Source organism: Scleropages formosus, chromosome 11, assembly GCF_900964775.1.
Source record: "Scleropages formosus chromosome 11, fSclFor1.1, whole genome shotgun sequence".
In the NCBI taxonomy this organism is placed as follows: domain Eukaryota; kingdom Metazoa; phylum Chordata; class Actinopteri; order Osteoglossiformes; family Osteoglossidae; genus Scleropages; species Scleropages formosus.
Window position 1 is genome coordinate 26,714,716 of NC_041816.1, and position 20,202 is coordinate 26,734,917.

General features: G+C 40.9%; 1 protein-coding gene and 1 pseudogene across 1 annotated transcript; both read right to left on the bottom strand.

The window, feature by feature from the left end:
• Window positions 1-1,768: 1,768 nt before the first annotated feature.
• Window positions 1,769-8,006, bottom strand: LOC114911843 (butyrophilin subfamily 1 member A1-like; annotated as a pseudogene).
• A 7,532-nt stretch (window positions 8,007-15,538) lies between these two features.
• Window positions 15,539-19,636, bottom strand: LOC114911909 (butyrophilin subfamily 3 member A2-like). Its single transcript, XM_029256404.1, has 2 exons — window positions 19,264-19,636; window positions 15,539-15,723 (listed from the first exon to the last, which is right to left on the bottom strand). The coding sequence occupies exons 1-2, from the start codon at window positions 19,634-19,636 to the stop codon at window positions 15,539-15,541; spliced, it is 558 nt and encodes a 185-aa protein (XP_029112237.1).
• Window positions 19,637-20,202: the final 566 nt, after the last annotated feature.

Here is a 20,202-nt window from a genome sequence, read left to right on the forward strand (position 1 = left end):
TAATTTATTTATTTATTTTTAAAGTAAAAAAGTCCGTCATTATAAACCACGGAAATTTATACTATATATTTTATACAGTTTATTTATTTTTAGACATTGCAATGAATTTTTCCGAAACGCGTTCTGTTACTGTGTATTGCGCTGATGGTACCACACCCCTATTATTAATACGAAGTGAATGAATGTGGAAATATTGGAATTTACACACGATGTTAATCCCAGACTGTCACGTAAATCGCGGATTTACTGCGTAATCAACTGAGTTACTACAATTTGTATGTGTAACGGCTCAGTAATCAGATAATTTAGATTAATTTAAGATGAGAAAAAGTTCTCCATTAGACATAAGCGCACAAACCAACACATTTTCCGCACAGAAGTTTCTCTTCCTTCAAAATCCAGCCAAATATTTTAGGGACCGCAATTAATCAATATGATGATATTTAATTTTGTGTAAGAACAGATCGATTAAATCTCTCCGAAAAACTGTTCATGTTGTCCCGTTATTTATAATGTAAAAAGAAAAAAAAAATCAGAAAAAATAAGTTTTGATCGTGTGTAAATTCTGGGCATTTTCCAAACGGTCAGAATAAGACAGGAAGCGGTTTCATACCAGGCCTGGTAAACAGAGCAACGGTTTCGTCTTCAGTTCGCCTCGATTCCTTTTTTTTTCCTACATGTAAAAAAACACACCGAAACACGCAGCGAACATAACAAACCCTCCGTGGGTCCGAATCAAACGTCCGCCGAGCCACGCATGTCACGCGGCACGGAGAGTGTATCACTTTAAGGACACTTAAGAGCGTCACGTGACGCGTGTGTGAGACGCGCGACTGTACAGAGACCGTAAGTGATGTAAAGAATCGGAAAAACTTGAGTCCCAGTGTTTTACCAGTGTGGTGTTCCTGAATTCTGACGGGTGGTTTTACATGGGGAGGCACGGTGGCGCAGCAGGTTTGGCTGGGTCCTGCCTTCTGGCAGGTCTGGGGTTCGAGCCCTGCTTGGAGTGCCTTGCGATGGACTCTGGCATCCCATCCTGAGTGTGTCCCGTTCCCCTCCGGCCTCGTGCCCTGTGTTGCCAGGCTAGGCTCTGGCTCACCGCGACTCCACTTGGGACAAGTGGCCTCCGCCAATGTGTGTGTGTGTGTGTTACATGGACCCTGTCTGTAAGACCCCCATCCTGTTCCTGCATCCAGCCAATAGGAGGTGCCTTCTTCTTCACAGGAGGAGGGACAGCTACAGACTGGAGTCTCATCAGGACCAGACTAATATTATTACCTGCATTTTACATGGTGATGGTGTAATGTAGCACCACTTGGAGTTATTGAATATATATCAACTGTATATTAAGATATACTGGTTTATACTGTGGTATGTGACAAAGGGACTGCACTCCAGAATCACTTGTCTGCATCCAAATCTTTTGTTTTGTTGATGTAATGCACTCTTTAAATTGTTCCCTGAAAGGCAGGTCACTCTGGAGAAAAGTGTCTGATAAATGAATAAATGTAAATGTGAATATATTGAAGAACCTCCTGAATTTTCATGCTGAGATCAGTTAGAAAATTATTGAATTTTGCATTACATTATTCTCACTGCTTCCCCATGAATAAACTTTAAAACATATAATTACTGTTCAACAGTATTTATTTAAAAACATCACAATGTACAAAAGATATGTTTAGATGGAGAAATTACAAACCATGAATGGGAAATTAAATCAGAATATGGCATCATGACCTGAACATTAAAAACAAAAGTCTGTTTCTTCAGTCTGTATCAGTGACAGGAGATATGATCAGTGGGGCTGAGTTCTTACCGCCGTTCAAGGAGCCGGGCCAGAAGTACGGATAGAGTTTCTCTGTGAATTTATATCCAGTAAAAGTGTAGATATGAGACTTGTCCTCCATTCTGTAAAAGGAGACCTGACCCTCCTCATAGTCCACATACACCCCCACCTTCTGGGGCTTCACACTCAGGGGGAGGGACACAGGGGGGTCAGTGCAAGCCTCATACTTATTCCCAAACAATCTGAGAACCCAGAGACCATCATTAGGACTCAGTGCAATTGTTCCCTTCCTGTTGATGGACTCTCTGACCACTCCTAAAGTCCACTCAGTCTTGTCCCTAACCTGCACCTCCCAGTAACGTTTCCCTGAAGAAAAACCCTCTTTTCCCAGGACACTTTTCCAGCACATAAACCTCTCTGGTTTGTCAGGGCGATTCTGCCATGTGTTTCCACGTCTCACTCGTTTCCTGTCCTCAAACAGAAAAAGTTCAGGATGTGCTGTATCAGGGTCCAGAGTCACATCAACTGTGCAGGAAAGAGAGGTGGTCAGTTATTACATTTCAAAATGAGACAAAAATTAACACTTTTTAAAAGTTATATCATATGTAAACGTTATATTGCTCTCCTTGTTTCCACCGCAACCCTAGAAGGACTGAGCGGTTTAGAAAATAGATCGATGGAAATGTTATATTATCGTGGCAGCAGAGCGGTGTGTGTGTGTGCATCTGTGTGTGTGTGTTTGTGTGTGTGTGTGACAGCGATCAGATCAAGCAGTTAGCGAGAATGAGTGAAATTTAAGGTATTAATATTTATTTTAGGTATTAATATGAATAGAATTTTTAGGTATTAATATGAATTTTGGTAACAGGTGTTTTGAATGTTTTGTAAGAAATTGTAATAATATTTTACCTTTGAGAAAATAGTGTAAGAGCATTTCTGTTTTAAAAGTTTTTTTGACTCAATATTAATGAACACAATAAAATTAGTTAAATGAAGTAAAAATGAAATAAAAACTAAAAGAATTACATTATCTGCTCTGGTCACACCAACCTGCTCTCAACACACTTGTTTCTCCTTCAAACACTGTATAAGTAAACTGTTTCTAGATGTAAAGGTTGTGGAGTCACAGTTATGACTTTGTGTCCTTAAAATTTATTTTTTCTTCTCCTCATAGTAAGAGGGGAAGATCAGTGTGTGGAAAACATTGAAACTTTTCTGTGGAAAATGTTTCAGTGGTGAAGTGTGTTTGGGAAATGAACCTTCTAGAATATTTTTATATTTATGTACTTTTTAGTGCATTTGATTTAATTTGGTTTGATAATGTTGAGGAGGAAACAATGAGAGCAGAAGGACCAACAAACAGCACTGGATACATAAAGACTGAGTTCAGTTTCTGTTTGTCTTTCACTCGTAGCTCTAACATCTCCTTCTCACCAGGAGCTCAGTGTGGATTGAAGTGAACTCTTGTGAGAAACAGTCACTTGTTCTCATCACTCATATGTTTTGTGGAAAGGAAGGTCAATAAATGTGCTCATATCCTGTGTCTGTCAGTCAATCATGTGACAAATGAGAGTCCAGATTCAATGCAGCCAATCAGTCATTATTGTGTCTCCTACAGAGAAGAGCTGCAATGGGGAGAAGAAGCAGAAGAAACTCACCTGCGTATCTTTGTGCCTTCAGAAGTTCTGTAGAGAGAGAAATAAAAATGAGACACATGAAATCGGATACTGTAGTCAGTCTGGACTCGTCTCAGTGTCTTTCGTGTCCATTCTTACAGGACAGAGTCTCATACAGTGTTGCATAGAGTATAAGAAGAACCCAACTCACTTCTGTGGGATCAATTCAGCTCCACTCTACTTACCAGCTCTCCTGCACATGTTTTCTACAGCTGGACATGGACAGATAGAAAAACCACAGATAGAAAAACCACATAAGTTCATTGAAATAATTCATTTTATCTTGCTCTGAATACTGAAATATTTAAACAACACTCTAAGATGAATAATGTTATGACAAATACAGATATACCCTGGTATACAGACTCCCGGTTCACAGATTTTTGGTATAACAGCCCTAGAAAAATGTTGGTCATGTTCAGTATACAGACCGACTACTTGCGCTATTGAGTACTTTTTTCTGGTGCTGGAAGAAAACGTTTCCCCCATGATGTAGAAGTCATGAGCCAATAAAATACGGACTTTCTAACGACATATGATAAACGCTTCTTAATTTTTCATTGTTTTTCAAATTATTTTATTACAATTTTGATAAATGTTTTCCTTTTTTAATGTTTGCATGTTCACATTCCTCCACATTTAAGAGGGGTCTCAATACTCACCTCTTTTGGACTCACTTCTCCCCTTATCTATCAAGTGCTCTATAAACGTGTTTGTTCACATTTTTTCATTTTGAATAACAATCTACTTACTGTACAGTAGTTTAGTAGGAAAGAATTCCTGCCCTATTTTAGTCTTTCTTAATTTCCTTCTTGACCATGTTTAATATCTGACCAGCCTAATGTTTTGATTAATCTTTCTTGAGACTGTTGTTAAGCGCTTGGAAAGTAGTTGTAAAAATATTTGGGCATTTCCATAAAGTCCAGGAATGCATCATTTTTCCCTCATTTATGTTCTCTCTGTGTTTGTGTGTGTTTCCTCCAGGTGCTCTGGTTTCCTCGCACAGTCCAAACACATACTGAATTGTCCTTCCTGTGAGTGTGTGTGGCTACCCTGCAGTGGAGTAGTGCTCTGTCAAGGGTGTACTTCTGTCCAAAGGATAAGCTCTGGACCACCATGATCCTGCCCAGGAGAGGGGCTCACTGAAGGTAAGTGATTTTTCATCGTATAAAAATTGTTTCTAACTGGATTTTGTTGATTCCACTTGTCATTTACAGAGTTGTTTATATTTGTGCACCCTGTTGTTTTTCAGTTGTTGTATTCTGAATTCACACTGTTTTTTATCTGTATGTGTTTGTCTTATATATTCTTTTTACTTTTGTCCTCCAACTGCAAAACTGCAGTTTACAAGGGAAATACTTAATTCCTACAAGAACGGGGTTAATATCAATAATAAAACACGAATATTTTACAAACTCTGAACTGTTGTAGTTTTGCTATTTTTCTTTTTCAAATACAGTTTCTGTGACATTGTGCCTTTATGCTTATGGTTTTATCCTTATGGTTTTACACATGTATAATGAATAGAAACACATTCAAATACAAACACAAACATACAAGTAAGTGTTACTTAAACAGTCGTTTGGTGAGGAGCCCTATAAATGTAGGAACATCAGTGTTAGTGTGAATGAAAGATGGATTAAAAAACAACATCACAGAGTTCTGTTATTCCTCTAAATATCACCTCTTTTAAAAGAAAGATGTTAAATACCTTTTTCTCTTTGCTGTTTCATATAGCGAGGAATTAAAACAGCCAATATGATGATAGCAGGAACTCCCAGGGAGAATAACACAGCAAAGGCCACCTTCCAGGGATGAGCACGGTGGAATATCTCACCTGGAACACAAAACATTTGTCATTAATAGTAAGAGACTTTGATGTTAGAACTTGAAAGTAGAATTCATCTGTCATTACGAGTAAATAAAAATATTGTAACTCACCAGGGATGTCAGTTATTGTCTCTTTCATTTCCTTTATCTGTTGCTGTAGAATTCGACAGGTGAACCTGTTGGTCTCTCTCTCCTGCACAATAACGTGTCGTCTCACGGTAAAGAGGTCCATACTGTCTGTATGTGTCTCTGTGTGTCCAGCAGGGAGACTGTGTCCTTCACTGTCCGTCCAGACCACTTGAGGCTGAGGGTACCAGCCTTTAGATTCACACACCAGACTGATCCCTCCTTCTTTATATCCCTCAATTGAGATCACTGGTTGGGTTCCTATAGCTATAAATATAGAAATAGTGTAGCTAAAACAAAAAATGTAATTAAAATGTACTGAAAATTGACTGAAATTACAAGAAATTTTGCTTTTATCTTTAGCAATATATTAATGGAGAAGTCTTTATGAGACCTCTAAAACAAAATGTTAGTTTCATCAATAAATACAATATTCAAAATTCTTACCTTTAGTAAGAACATTTATGAAATATTCATCATACCATTCTGCAGACTGGACCAAACATTTATACTGTCCATTGTCAGATCCTCGCACATTTTTAACTTTAACTGAAGTGTTTCCGTTCCTCAGTTCCTCAGGGAACAGTGATGTCCTTCCCCTGTAAGATGGGATCTGATTCTCATTTCTGTCCTCATGATCTTGGTAAAGATGTACAAGAGGGTCTTCGGTCTGAATTCTGAACCACTCGATATGCAGATCCACAGCACTGATGTTGGGTTTGAGGTAACAGGGTAGAACAACATCTTCACCAGCTACAGCAACTACAGGATCAGCTGGACCAAGAACCTCAAACCTCTCTGGAAAGAGCAACGGAGACATATATTTTTCATATATATTCCATTCTACATAGACACAAATGTTTTTCTGCACCAAACTCAGTACAAAACTCTGATTTTTGACTGAATGAGAGCGAAAATGTACCCAGAGTGGAGACAGTGGTGTGGAGGATAAGCAGGACAACCCAGTACAGACAGTGAGACCAACTGGTTTTCATAACTGAAAGAGAGTAAAATAAAACAATCCAGTTATATTCAGAATACAGACCTGCTTAAAGAGCAACACAAAAATAAATTAATCACACTGGATCAGATTATGCACTAAATATATAAAGAAGATATTGTCTTAACTGCTTGGTTGCCTGAGGGACTGAGGTCTCAGATCATATAATCTGACCCGGTCACTTTACAGCAAACACTCTACTCTGGTAAAGATATTTTACTGTGAACTCCACAGTGCTCTACCAGCCTGGTGCTCTGCGGTGCTCACAGGTGTTCTTACCTGATCCTGTCATTCCAGGTCACCTGCAGAACTGGATGTGTCTCAGAGCGTCAGTGAAACACCAGTCAATGATCATTCACTGGAGATCATGAACTCACTATAAAGAGAAGGACAGGAGAGTCTGCAGTATGAATAAATGCATATTTTATCTTATTTCTGTTAGACAAATTGGTCTTACAGCACTTCTGACCACATGGAGTCAGTGAACTAGATGAATCAGCTCAGGATCACAGTGACAGAAAGTGTACAGGAGTGAAAAAGCAGCAGTGTGTTACTTCAAAGCACAGAACTCTTCGGTGTGTTCTTGTACACTTATTTATTTATTAGACGTTACAATGTATTTTCCATAAAATGTTTATTATACGAGGGGGACGCGGTGGCGCAGTGGGTTGGATTGGGTCCTGCTGTCCGGTGGGTCTGGGGTTCGGGTCCCGCTGGGGTGCCTTGTGACGGACTGGCATCCCCTCCTGGGTGTGTCTCCTCCAGCCTTACGCCCTGTGTTGCCAGGTTAGGCTCTGGCTTCCCGCGACCCCGAATGGGACAAGCAGTTCAGTGTGTTTATTATACATGTACTGTTGTGTTTTATGGCAGATTGTTTTCATTGAGAACTGTTTGCAAGTGACTTTTAGATTACAGGCTGTCACCTCCAGTTCACACTTGAACTGTAGTGCCACTGCATAACAAAGTTTAAACAAATCATCATTATTACACACATAGAAAACTGCATGTAGTTAAATTTGATTTATACCAACTTACACTGCACGTAGTTATGACATGACTTCTCATGTTGTAATAATATTGTTGGACACAGCGCGGGGGTTTGGATGGGGTGAAGAAGGACACACAGGTAGCGCTCATTTCCAACGTTTAATTGAACACCGGCACAGAGGGACATAATGCTGTCGGTCCAAGAGCCCCGTTTCCTCAAGAACCTGCGATCCAAGCAAACCTTCCCAGCCTACTGAGACCCCTAGGCTCTTTCGCACACACTGCAAAACGCGGTCTCCTCTGTATTTATCCCGTAAGTCGCCCCTAGAGGTCGAACACCTGAACCACTTTACCCAGAACGCAACTATTCACAACGAACAAACGTATTTCCCGCTCGAACCCGCAGTAACGCGGATCGGTACAATATATATTGATTTTTGTAGCGCAGAAAAACGCACAGTGTTTGTTACGAACGTTTAACTGGAACACTGACATTCGAGGGAAATAATGTTCCTGGTCCGAGGAGCCCTTTTCCGTAAGGATTTTTACCTCAAAGCAGCAGTCCCAGTCTACTTAGCGTCTTCCAGGCTTTTCTCTGTCCCACTGCGGCAACCGCCGTAAGCCCCCCATCCCCCCCGCAGCGGTCGAAGACTTAACTCCGTTTTACCCACAATACCTATACAACTATTTCCAAACGACCCTTTTCCCGTAAACATTGTTTTATGGACACTACAGACTGTAGTACAACTCAGTACAGTTGTTTCATATCCGCGATCCACACTCAGCTGCGCTCCTTACCGCGTGTTTTACTCCACGTCCTCTGTGGTACATATATCATTTCCCAGGGAAAAAGAAAAAAAAAAAGATTCGAAGTCTAAAATCCGTTAAGCGGTGTACAGTTATTAATGTCAATATTACGAATAGAAACTCTATGGATGTATTTATTAAAATTAAACAGCAGTTCATTTACAGAGAGAAACAACCTGTTGCTGTTCGTATTACTCGGTGGTCCGTTATTTTGACAACTTTTACTTTCATTTGTAAAATGCTGAGTGAACAGTGAGCTGTTAACTCATTGAAATATTGCCAAATATATATTAAATAGTGAAATATGACAGAAAGCTGAAAAGTAACGAGCTCCGATCGTGACTGCAGTTCCCATAATAAATATTATTATATATTGAAAGATAATATTGCGGGACTTGGGGGAAAACTGTGTTACAATTGTCAGAGACAACAAAGCACGTTGATCACTGAATCAAGAGCAGTTTGTTGGAATTATAATTTATTGTAGAATAGAGCCATTTGTCAATGATGAGGACATGGGTTTACAGTGAGGAGCGGCAGCAGAACCCAGAGCTCATGTCTTCTGGAGCTGGAAGAGAAACAACTTCAGTCTTGACCAAGTCCTGTGTCTCACATTCTCTGTTTGTCATGTCATTATGATTACATTTTGTTTATATTCCACTTTCTTGTCCATTTTATTGCCTTTATACACACACCTTATGGCCTATTTTGCCACAATTATTACAGTTGTTATATACCAGTGGTCACTGTTAACGTGTTTACTTTTGAGAATGCTGACATTTCTTTAATGCCTTGTGTGAAGAAGCTGAAAGTGTGTTTACCTTTAGAGAGCCATTCAGTTCCTGGGATTCAATATGCCTGCAGGTGGTCAATTTTTGGACAGTGTGATGTAAAACACACCAAAAAAGAAGACAAATGACAGAGTCCTTTACCCGTGGGTAAAGGACTCTGTCATTTGTCTTCTTTTTTGGTGTGTTTTACATCACACTTTGTGTGACAGTGGGAAATCCTACTGGAGACTCTAAAGAAGCTTCTCTCTCCTGTGCTTGTTGATGCCCAAGATTTGACTCTGCTGGACGACATAATGTTTGGCAGAGGAAGCCAGACTTTTGTCCAGTTTCTGAATTACACCTTATTGTTTTACCACAGTTCGTCTTGCGCGACGATGCTGCCACTTCCACTGTTTCACAGGTGAGTAATACTCACTGTGCACTTATACCACGAGCCGTATACCCGCAAGGCAGCGCACTAAACTGAAGCCATTATTCATTAAAATTGCTTGGTGAAAAACAGGACTGACACTCAGCCGTGCAGGTAAATGAACTGTGTGCTTTTCTGCTACAGTGGAGTGTAGTGTACTTATGATGTGTAGGGAGTGTTTGGTGCGTTTTAAATACTTCATGTCGAACTTTAGGCAAAAAAAACACAATTCCACAAAATGTGTAGAAATTTAAATGTTTACTTGGACTGCCTCATTTTTAAACATACACTGACTTCATCTGTGACATTTTCCATGCTATTTTAAAACTTTGCGGAAGTCATAACAAACGACAGACCTCAAAACACACATCATCTGAAACCGCTTCTCCCATATGGGGTCGCGGGGAGCAGGAGCTTAACCTGGCAACACAGGGCATAAGGCTGGAGGGGGAGGGGACACACCCAGGACAGGACACCAGTCCATCACAAGGCACCCCAAGCAGGACTCAAACCCCAGACCCACCAGAGAGCAGGACCCAGTCCAACCCACTGTGCCACTGTACCCCCTGACCTCAACACATATGTGCTTATGTAGACAGAAAAGCAAAAGAATAATTTTAAGGTAAGAGGATAACTTTTCAAAATGATGTGATGGATCTCCATGTTCTGCTGAATCTTCTTGTTAACTTCTGCTGAAAGTTACTGTGTAGCACGCCAAGGCCGCCCGGGGAGGGGGTGGAGACGAGGGCAAAGCAGCCACAGCTCGGGCTGATTTCATCCCCTATTTCTTCCCCGGTGCCCAGCAGTAGGGGGAAGAGACCGAGGAGGAGAACCAGACAGAGGCGACTGCAGACCTGAACCCTGAGACGAAGCCCACGTCCCGACCGACTCGAATCTCCTAGCCCCCCCGACCAGCACGAAACCTCTCCCTACCTGTTCCCTGCTCCCTCTTTCCCATCTCCTTCCTTCTCCGCTGTCTAAGGCAAATAAAAGCCCACAGCAACGGGCGATTGCATCTCCTCCTGTTTCCTGCCTCGTCTCTTACATACTGTTATCCAGGCAGAGATGTCAGCTAATAACGCAGCCTGTTCTTTCTGTGGGGAAAATAGGAGGAAGAGCACAGCTGTGGTACAACAGTTCATGGCAAAAAAGTGCTGACCCAAAAGAGTGTAGGGGCAGATGAAGACACATTCTGCCGAGAAGTCATCTTTAGACTATTAATGCTATGTTTTTTTTTTTTTTTTCAAGTGGCTTCCTTTTAGTGCCAGTGTTGTCATTAAGTTATGTAAAGTCCATAGCATTTCTCAGAAAACAGAATCCTTTACTTGTAGCCATATAGACTTGAAAGGGGTGAGTATGTTCCTGGCCACTGTAAATGAGTTCATCCATATCATTGATGATCCTCTTCTCATTCTTAATTCAACTTTTCCAAATGTTCTTAACTAACCAAGTCAGCATTGTGTCACCCATTCTCAAATTATTTAATTTTATAGTTCTGCGTCTCTTTTGCATATACATGTTTTCATTGGTGAAATGGCCCTCCCTAATTTTTTTTTCCCCGCAAAGTTGAGATATCAGAATTCAACAGTCTAAAAGTTAAAAAGGTCTTTTTTTAAAATGAATTATTCACTCCTGTTTCAGTATGTGTATCGACTAATATTTTTCTTCATTAATGCTTGTACGAATTAATCGTAAGTTTAACATTTGAAAAGAACAGTAAAAAAGTCATACTAGTTAAATACATCATTTTATTGAAATACAGATAATATAGTACCTGTTATTACTAAAAAAATATTCATTTACAAACGAACTTATCTGTACTGAAGCAACTTAATATATAATTTTACAGCTAAATTGCAGAATGTTTGGAAATTTATTTTAATATTAATTGTTATGTTGATCAATATACTAATTGCTCACACTTCCTAAATTACTGAGTATGAAGGTCAATAATTGCAGCACACTTTTTGTTGAGGTTAGCTATTACATTTTGCTGAATTTATTTGTTTTTATTATAAAAACTGTACCTGGGTGTACCAGTGTTATGAAAAATGTTTACCGATGATAATGTTAAAATAAATGCTTTACTATTAAGTCCGTGAGTTTCTTGCCTGTTATTGTAATTTACTATTGAACGTAACTTTTGAACAGTGTGCACCCATTTTCCTAGCTTTGATACTAAATATGAATACACACACACACACACACACATTTTCAGAACCGCTAGTCCCATACGGGGTCGCAGGGAACCGGAGCCTACCCGGCAACACAGGGCGTAAGGCCGGAGGGGGAGGGGACACACCCAGGACAGGACGCCAGTCTGGCGCAAGGTACCCCCAGCAGGACTCGAACCCAAGACCCACTGGATAGCAGGACTGTGGTCCAACCCACTGCGCCACTGCGCCACCACACCCCCTATCTAAATATGAATAGTATAATTTAAAATTGAATATAATCCAAAAGTTATACTGACTACATGTTAATCTACACTTCACACATGTTATCTTAGTCTACCAACGCATGTCACTGTGGGTGTGAATGAATTCCACACCCACTCAAAAAAAAAAATATATAATTACAGTATATTTTGCTCTACTGTTGTGTGACTTCCTTCTAAATATTCACAAATTATTCAACCAGTTTAGTGTACTTTCTAACCAGAATCTCATTATCAACTTTAGCAATGGAATATCATTAAGATTTCTATATTATACAACATTCAGTGAGGTGCAGCTCACTACCTATAAACTTCATATTTAATCCAATGTTACTGTCAAATGCTGGCGTTTTTGATAATATTGTCTTAGTAAAGTTCAGAGAATGAGACAAGCCCTGTAGGGTTCTTCATGATTTTGACCATTTCCATTGAGTGGTGTTTTTCACTTTTTACTTATTTCAACGAAGCTGAAGCACTGGCAGAGGACCGGAAGGGGTGAAGAGATCTCGTCGCCCAGCAGCACGGGAGGATCTAAGACTAAGACTAAGACTTATTTCAACAGTGTCACTTTGTGCCTATGCATCTAATTTTATTTGTACAGCAGATTTAAGTAACTGAAAAGCAGTTAAAAGGGTAAATTGCATATGCTAACAATGCTAGAACTCCAAATTCCCCCAAATGCAATGTAACAGATTTAGACACAAACTGCCCCTAACACCTACCTCTCCTGGTCTCACATGAGCCCGTGTCCCACGATCTCTTGCCTCTGCCACCAGATATGTATACTTTAACAATTTCTCTTCAGATGACTCCCCAATAGTATCCTCGAACAGCACTTTTAACTTTACAAAGTACACAATCCGCTCACACTCCGAATATTACCCCATGTCTGGACACAATGAAGTAACTGCAATGACCTGTGGCACCTGGAGCTGTTTGCCCCCATCAGCCAGCAGCTTCCAGTCCCGTGCATTACCTCACCTACCAAGAATACAAACATCAGAAAGAACACATAATTCTAAAAGAATCGTCCTGATGTACACAAAAACACACTCTACTTTCTCTTGTTGAGTGGCTTGTCTGTATATGTAGGAAACAGACTGTTAGCCCAACAGAACAGGGAATACTGGAATAATCATCCTCATGTACTTAAAAACACACTTTACTTACTTTCTTTGAGCAGCTTATCTACAGAAGTAAGAACAAAGCTATTAGTCCGACAGAACAAAAAATACTGAAATAATCACCTTGATGTACATAAAAATACATTCTACTTACTCTCATTGGGTGGTTCATCTGTAGATGTAAGAACAAACCTGTTGGTCCAAAAGAACAGAGAATACTAAAAAAAATCACCATGATTTCTTGCTATGAATTTGGTGATTTTCTTTGCTGGAAGACCCATTCTAACAAATTCACACACACACACACACATTTTCAGAACCGCTTGTCCCTTACGGGGTCACAGGGAACCAGAGCCCGCCCGGCAACACAGGGCGTAAGGCCGGAGGGGGAAGGGGACACACCCAGGACGGGACGCCAGTTCTAACAAATTCATAAAAGTTAAATAAAAACTTTAGTTTCGGTTACGGGGGGCGTGGTGGCGCAGTGGGTTGGATCGGGTCTTGCTCTCCGGTGGGTCTGGGGTTTGAGCCCCGCTTGGGGTGCCTTGCGACGGACTGGTGTCCTGTTTTCGGTGTGTCCCCTCCCCCTCGAGCCCTATGCCCTGTGTTACCGGGTTAGGCGCTTGCTCCACGCGAGCCCCCCCATGGGACAAGCGGTTTAGACAATGTGTGTGTTTCAGGTACACATACACACTGAGTAAGGATCAAAATCTCATCCAAACATACAACCCAGACACTGATATGTTGTTTTTTATTATACCATCAAACATACCTAAAGGATTTGTTATGGTAGAATCAAATAGCAGTGTCGTTACTTGTTACAGCTGTGGGGATTGAATTCTGGAAAACCAATATTAGACTAATTTAGCTGAAATGCTACTCACTACACTTTTTTGTAATAAAGGTAAAAATATTTTTTTTTATTCAATTATATTTCCAGTAGGGGGGTCTAGTGATGCAGTGGTGCAGTGGGTTGGACCGGGTCCTGCTCTCTGGTAGGTCTGAGGTTTGAGTCTCACTCTGGGTGCCTTGCGACTGACTGGCATCCTGTCCTGGATGTGTCCCCTCCCCCTCCAGCCTTGTGCCCTGTGTTGCTGGATTAGGCTCTGGCTCCCCGTGACCCCGTACAGGACAAGTGGTTCAGACAATGTGTGTGTGTATTTCCAGTTTATTTATATTATTACTAACTTTTTTACTTTTACTCTAAATTGTAAATTCACAAGTAATCCACTGTTACACCACAATAAAGGATGCATATCACTCTGTTCCACGGGCAGATTTTGGGCTCTCTGATCACTGCCTGGTTCATCTTATTCCCACCTACAGGCAGAAACTGAAATCAGCTAAACCTGTAATAAGGACTCTTAAAAGATGGACTGAGGAAGCAGAGCAGGACTTACAAGCCTGCTTCGAGTGTACAGATTGGAGTGTTTTTGAGGCTGCTGCTACCGATCTGGATGAGCTCACAGACTTTGTAACATCATATATCAATTTCTGTGAGGATATGTGCATCCCTACCAGGACTCGTTTAACATACAAGAGTGACAAACCGTGGTTCACTGCAAAACTCAGACAGCTTCGTCAGGCCAAAGAAGACGCCTACAGGAATGGGGACAGAGTCTTGTATAAACAGGCCAAGAACACACTGGCAAAGGAGATCAGAGTGGCTAAGAGGAACTACTTTGAAAAGCTGAAAAAACTGTTTTCAGCCAACAACCCTGCATCAGTGTGGAAAGGCCTGAAGGACATCACCAATTACAAGACAAGACACCATCCCTTAGCACCGTGTCAACTCAACAACTGGCCGACGATTTGAATGAGTTTTATTGCAGGTTTGAAAAACCCTGTCTCACACCCATTATGGCCTTCTCTCTATGCATCGGTTAACACCTCCAGCAACCCCCACCTTCCCACCTCCTGCATTTTGGATCTGTGAAGAGAAGGTGTGTCGGGTCTTCCGCAAACAGAAGAGAAGGAAAGCACCAGGCCCAGACAGTGTCTCACCAGCCTGCCTAAAAACCTGTGCTAACCAGGTTTAACTCACAAAGATCTTCAACAGACCACTGGAGATGTGCGAAGTTCCTTCCTGCTTCAAACGCTCCACCACCATCCCCATCCAAAGAAACCCAAAATCACAGGACTGAACAACTACAGACCTGTTGCCCTAACATCTGTGGTCATGAAGGCATTTGAAAGACTGGTGTTAGCCTACCTGAAGGACAACACTGTACCCTTGCTGGACCCCCTGCAGTTTGCTTATCGAGCAAACAGGTCTGTGGATGATGCAGTCAACATGGGACTCCACTACATCCCGCAACATCTGGACAAACCAGGGACTTATGTGAGGATCCTGTTTGTGGACTTTAGTTCAGCCTTCAACACCATCATCCCACACCTCCTCACACAATAATTAACTACTGCAGAATTGTTGACTACAGCTGTCTAAATAAACATGTTTAACTCACCAGGTATGTTTGTAGAAATCTCTTTTATTTCATTTACCAGCTGTTGTATAATTCTACATGTGAAGCTGTTGCTGTTTCCCTCCAATACAATGACATGTCATCTCACAGTGAAGGGGTCCATAATATCTCTTTGTGTTTCAGTTGATCCAGCAGGGAGACTGTGTCCTTCACTGTCCATCCAGACCACTTGAGGCTGAGGGTACCAGCCTTTAGATTCACACACCAGACTGATCCCTCCTTCTTTATATCCCTCAATGGAGATCACTGGTTGGGTTCCTACAGCTACAGAAGTAAGAAGAGAATTTCTTTAACAATGATTCAATGTTGTATACAGTGCACTTCTTATCATGATAGTATTTTGTGCATTTTATGAAAATAGTCTCAGCAATGGGAAGATTGTGCAAAAGTTTCATGTGTCGGAATTTTTTACCCCAGGACATGTTCCAACCAAATTTGATCCATTTACAGTTTATTTTTAAGATGGATATGGTTTCTTTCATCTTAATGCCATAAGCTTTGTGAAATAATTTTAATGATCACTGGTTAAACTGACTTTTACATGTTTACTTAGAATTTTGGGCATCTGTGGTGTGAATAGTCAGATCTGACCAGCCACAGAAAATGAATGGGTGACAGTGCAATGAAAAGCAAAGGGTACTGAATACCAAATTTAGCTGTTAATGTGTATACGTGCAGGGGGGCGTGGTGGTGCAGTGGGTTGACCGGGTCCTGGTTTCCGGTGGGTCTGGTGTTCGAGTCCTGCTTGGGGTCCCTTGCGACTGACTGGCGTCCCGTCCTGGGTGTGTCCCCTCCCCCTCCAGCCTTATGCCCTGTGTTGCCGGGTTAGGCTCCGGTTCCCCGCAACCCTGTATGGGACAAGCGGTTCAGAAGATGTGTGTGTGTACACGCAATTCAGATAAAGGTGTAACTCAAATTGAGGTGATAATTTTAGGTAGAAACATTAAAAAAAAAAAAAAAATGACCTCCAGGGGCCTTCATATTACTGTTCTTGCCAAAGCTGTAACAAAAAAATCTGTAAAAAAGTCTTTTACAACATATGCTAAAAAAACGAAGATTATTCATTTTCAAAAAACTCTGGATGTGATGCAATTCGTTATTGTTGATTACTGAGCCCATGAAGTTGACACTGTGAAACCGTTTCTTTGTCTTCACCATCTTTTACATTTACACCAACACTAAAGTTTGCTGCAGTTTCGGTTGTTGTCAATTAACAGAGGAACGAACTCCATTAGAATGACATCCTTTAAAATGACGTCCTTTAAAAGCACCCTTTCAAATTTAAGGACACAGGTACTGCAGAAAACACTCTGGAAACACTATGTATGTGGTTGCTAAGAGTTGACACGATCTCAGTAGACTTTGTGACATGTTTATATCATCTCTGAGACCATAATAATTTCAACATAATGATTTCATCAAATAATAAAATACTCACCTTTAATAATAACATCAATGGATCTATCATTATACCAGTATGGAGCTTGAACAAAACATTTGTATTCTTCAAAATCAGAGATATGCACTCTCTCAAGTGTTCTATAAACATGTGCTTGTTTATGTTTTTTCATTTTGAATAACAATTTACTTACTGTACAGTAGTTTAGTAGGAAAGAATTCCTGCCCTATTTTAGTCCTTCTTAATTTCTTTCTTGACCATATTTAATATCTGACCATCCTAATGTTTTGATTATTCTTTCTTGAAACTGTCTCTAAGTGCTTGGAGGGTTGCTGTAAAAATATTTGGGCATTACCACAAAGTCCAGAAACACATAATTTTTTACCCCATTTATGTTCTCTCTATGTTTGTGTGTGTTTCCTGCAGGTGCTCTGGTTTCGTCGCACATTCCAAACACATGCAGCTCAGGTGAACTGGTGACACTGAATTGTTCTTACTGTGAGTGTGTGTGGATACCCTGCAGTGGAGTAGTGCCCTGTCAAGGGTGTACTTCTGTCCAAAGGATAAGCTCTGGACCACCATGACACTGCCCAGGAAAAGGGCTCACTGGAGGTAAGTGGTTTTTCATCATATAAAAATTGTTTCTAACTGGATTTTGTTGATTCCACCCCAATTATATCAAGTGGTGTTTATATTTGTACACCCTGTTGTTTTTCAGTAACTGTATTCTGAATACACACAGTTTTTTACCTGTATGTGTTTGTCCTATATGTTGTTTTTACTTTTGTGTTTGTGTTTGTACTCCAACTGCAAAAATGCAGTTTACAAGGGAAATATTTAATTCCTACAAGAACGGGGTTAAAATCAATAATAAAACGGGAATATTTTACAAACTCTGAACTGTTGTAGTTTTGCTATTTTTCTTTTTCAAATACAGTTTTTGTGACATTGTGCCTTTATGCTAATAATTGTGTCATGGTTTTCATCCCGGAAGGAAGGGGCAGACTCAAGTGCAAAGTGCACAGGGCTTTATTCAGACGCTAGACAGGAATCGAAGTCAGGTACAAGCAAGGGTCTTCGGACTGCAAACGAGTTAAACCAGGAAATCCAGTATCGGAGTCAGGAAAACAGGCAGTGGGTTAGAACACGAGTGAGCGGATCAGGTTTCAGGGCGGGAACGGTCTCAGGAAACAGGCGGAGGGAGCGAGGTACAAAGCGGCAGGTAGGCTGACTCGGACGGGAGTGAGGGAGTGAGGGAGTGAGGGAGTGAGGGAGTGAGGGAGTGAGGGAGTGAGGGAGTGAGGGAGTGAGGGAGTGAGGGAGTGAGGGAGTGAGGGAGTGAGGGAGTGAGGGAGTGAGGGAGTGAGGGAGGCTCCTCAACCCTCATTGTTCACTTCTGCCTTTTAAGCTGTTGAGCCCCAGGTGTATCCGATTATGCTGATAACGTGGGCGTGGCAAATTGCATATTAACCTATTTCAGGTGCAGTTCAGTCTCATAATTTTGGTTTTACACTTGAATAACAAATAGAAACACATTCAAACACAAACATACAAGTAAGTGTTACTTCCACAGTCGTTCAGTGAGGAGCCCTCTAAATGTATGAACATCAGTGTTAATGTGAATGAAACATGGATTAAAAAACACCATCACAGAGTTCTGTTATTCCTCTAAATATCAACTCTTTAAAAAGAAATATGTTAAATAATGCTTTCTCTTTGCTGTTTCATATAGCAAAGAATTAAAACAGCCAATATGACGATAGGAGGAACTCCGAGGGAGAAGAACACAGCAAAGGCCACCTTCCAGGGATGAGCACGGTGGAACATCTCACCTGGAACACAAAACATTTGTCATTAATAGTAAGAGACTTTGATGTTAGAACTTGAAAGTAGAATTCACCTGTCATTACGAGTAAATAAAATATTGTAACTCACCAGGGATGTTAGTTATTGTCTCTTTCATTTCCTTTATCTGTTGCTGTAGAAGTCGACAGGTGAACCTGTTGGTCTCTCTCTCCTGCACAATAACACGTTGTCTCACGGTGAAGAGACCCATACTGTCTGTGTGTGTCTCTGTGTGCCCAGCAGGGAGTCTGTGTCCTCCACTGTCCATCCAGAGCACTTGAGGCTGAGGGTACCAACCTTTAGATTCACACACAAGACTGATTCCTCCTTTTTTATATCCCTCATTGGAGATCACTGGTTGGGTTCCAACAGCTATAAATATAAAAATAGCATAGCTAAAAGAAAAAACGTAATTAAAATGTACTGAAAATTGACTGAAATTACAAGAAATTTTGTAAAACAGCTTTTATCTTCAGAAATATATTAATGGAGAAGTCTTTTTGACACCTCTAAAACAAAACATTAGTTTCATCAATAAATATGAAATACAAAATTCTTACCTTTAATGTGAACATTAATGGAAGAATCATCATACCAGTCCCCAGCCTGAATAAAACATTTATACTCTCCATTGTCAGATCCTCGCACATTTTTAATCTTCAGTGAAGTGTTTCCTTTCATCAGTTCCTCAGGGAACAGTGATGTCCTTCCCCTGTAAGATGGGATCTGCTTCTCATTTCTGTCCTCATGATCCCGGTAAAAATGTACAAGTGGGTTATTCGTCTGAACTCTGAACCACTCGACATGTAGGTCCACAGCACTGATGTTGGGTTTGAGGTAACAGGGCAGAACAACATCTTCACCAGCTACAGCAACTACAGGATCAGCTGGACCAAGAACCTCAAATTTCTCTGGAAAGAACAATGGAGACATATATTTCATTTTACATAGACACAAAGGTTTTTCTGCATCAGACTCAGTACAAAACTCAGATTTTTGACTGAATGAGAGAAAAAATGTACCCAGAGTGGAGACAGTGGTGTGGAGGAGAAGCAGGACAACCCAGTACAGACAGTGAGACCAACTGGTTTTCATAACTGAAAGAGAGTAAAATAAAACAATCCAGTTATATTGAGAATACAAACCTGCTTAAAGAGTAACACAAAAATAAATTAATCACACTGGATCAGATTATGGACTAAATATTAAGAAGATATTCTCTAAACTACACGGGAGGTGTGGTGGTGCAGTGGGTTGGACTGAGGTCCTGCTCTCCAGTGCGTCTGGGGTTCAAGTCCTGCTTGGGGTGCCTTGCGACGGACTGGCGTCCTGTCCTGGGTGTGTCCCCTCCCCCTCCGGCCTTATGCCCTGTGTTGCCGGGGTAGGCTCTGCTTCCCCGCTACCCCGTATGGGACAAGCGGTTCTAAAAGTGTGTGTGTTTTCACTGTAAACTGTTTGCAAGTGATTGTTTTGGATTTCAGGCTGTGTCACCTCAAATC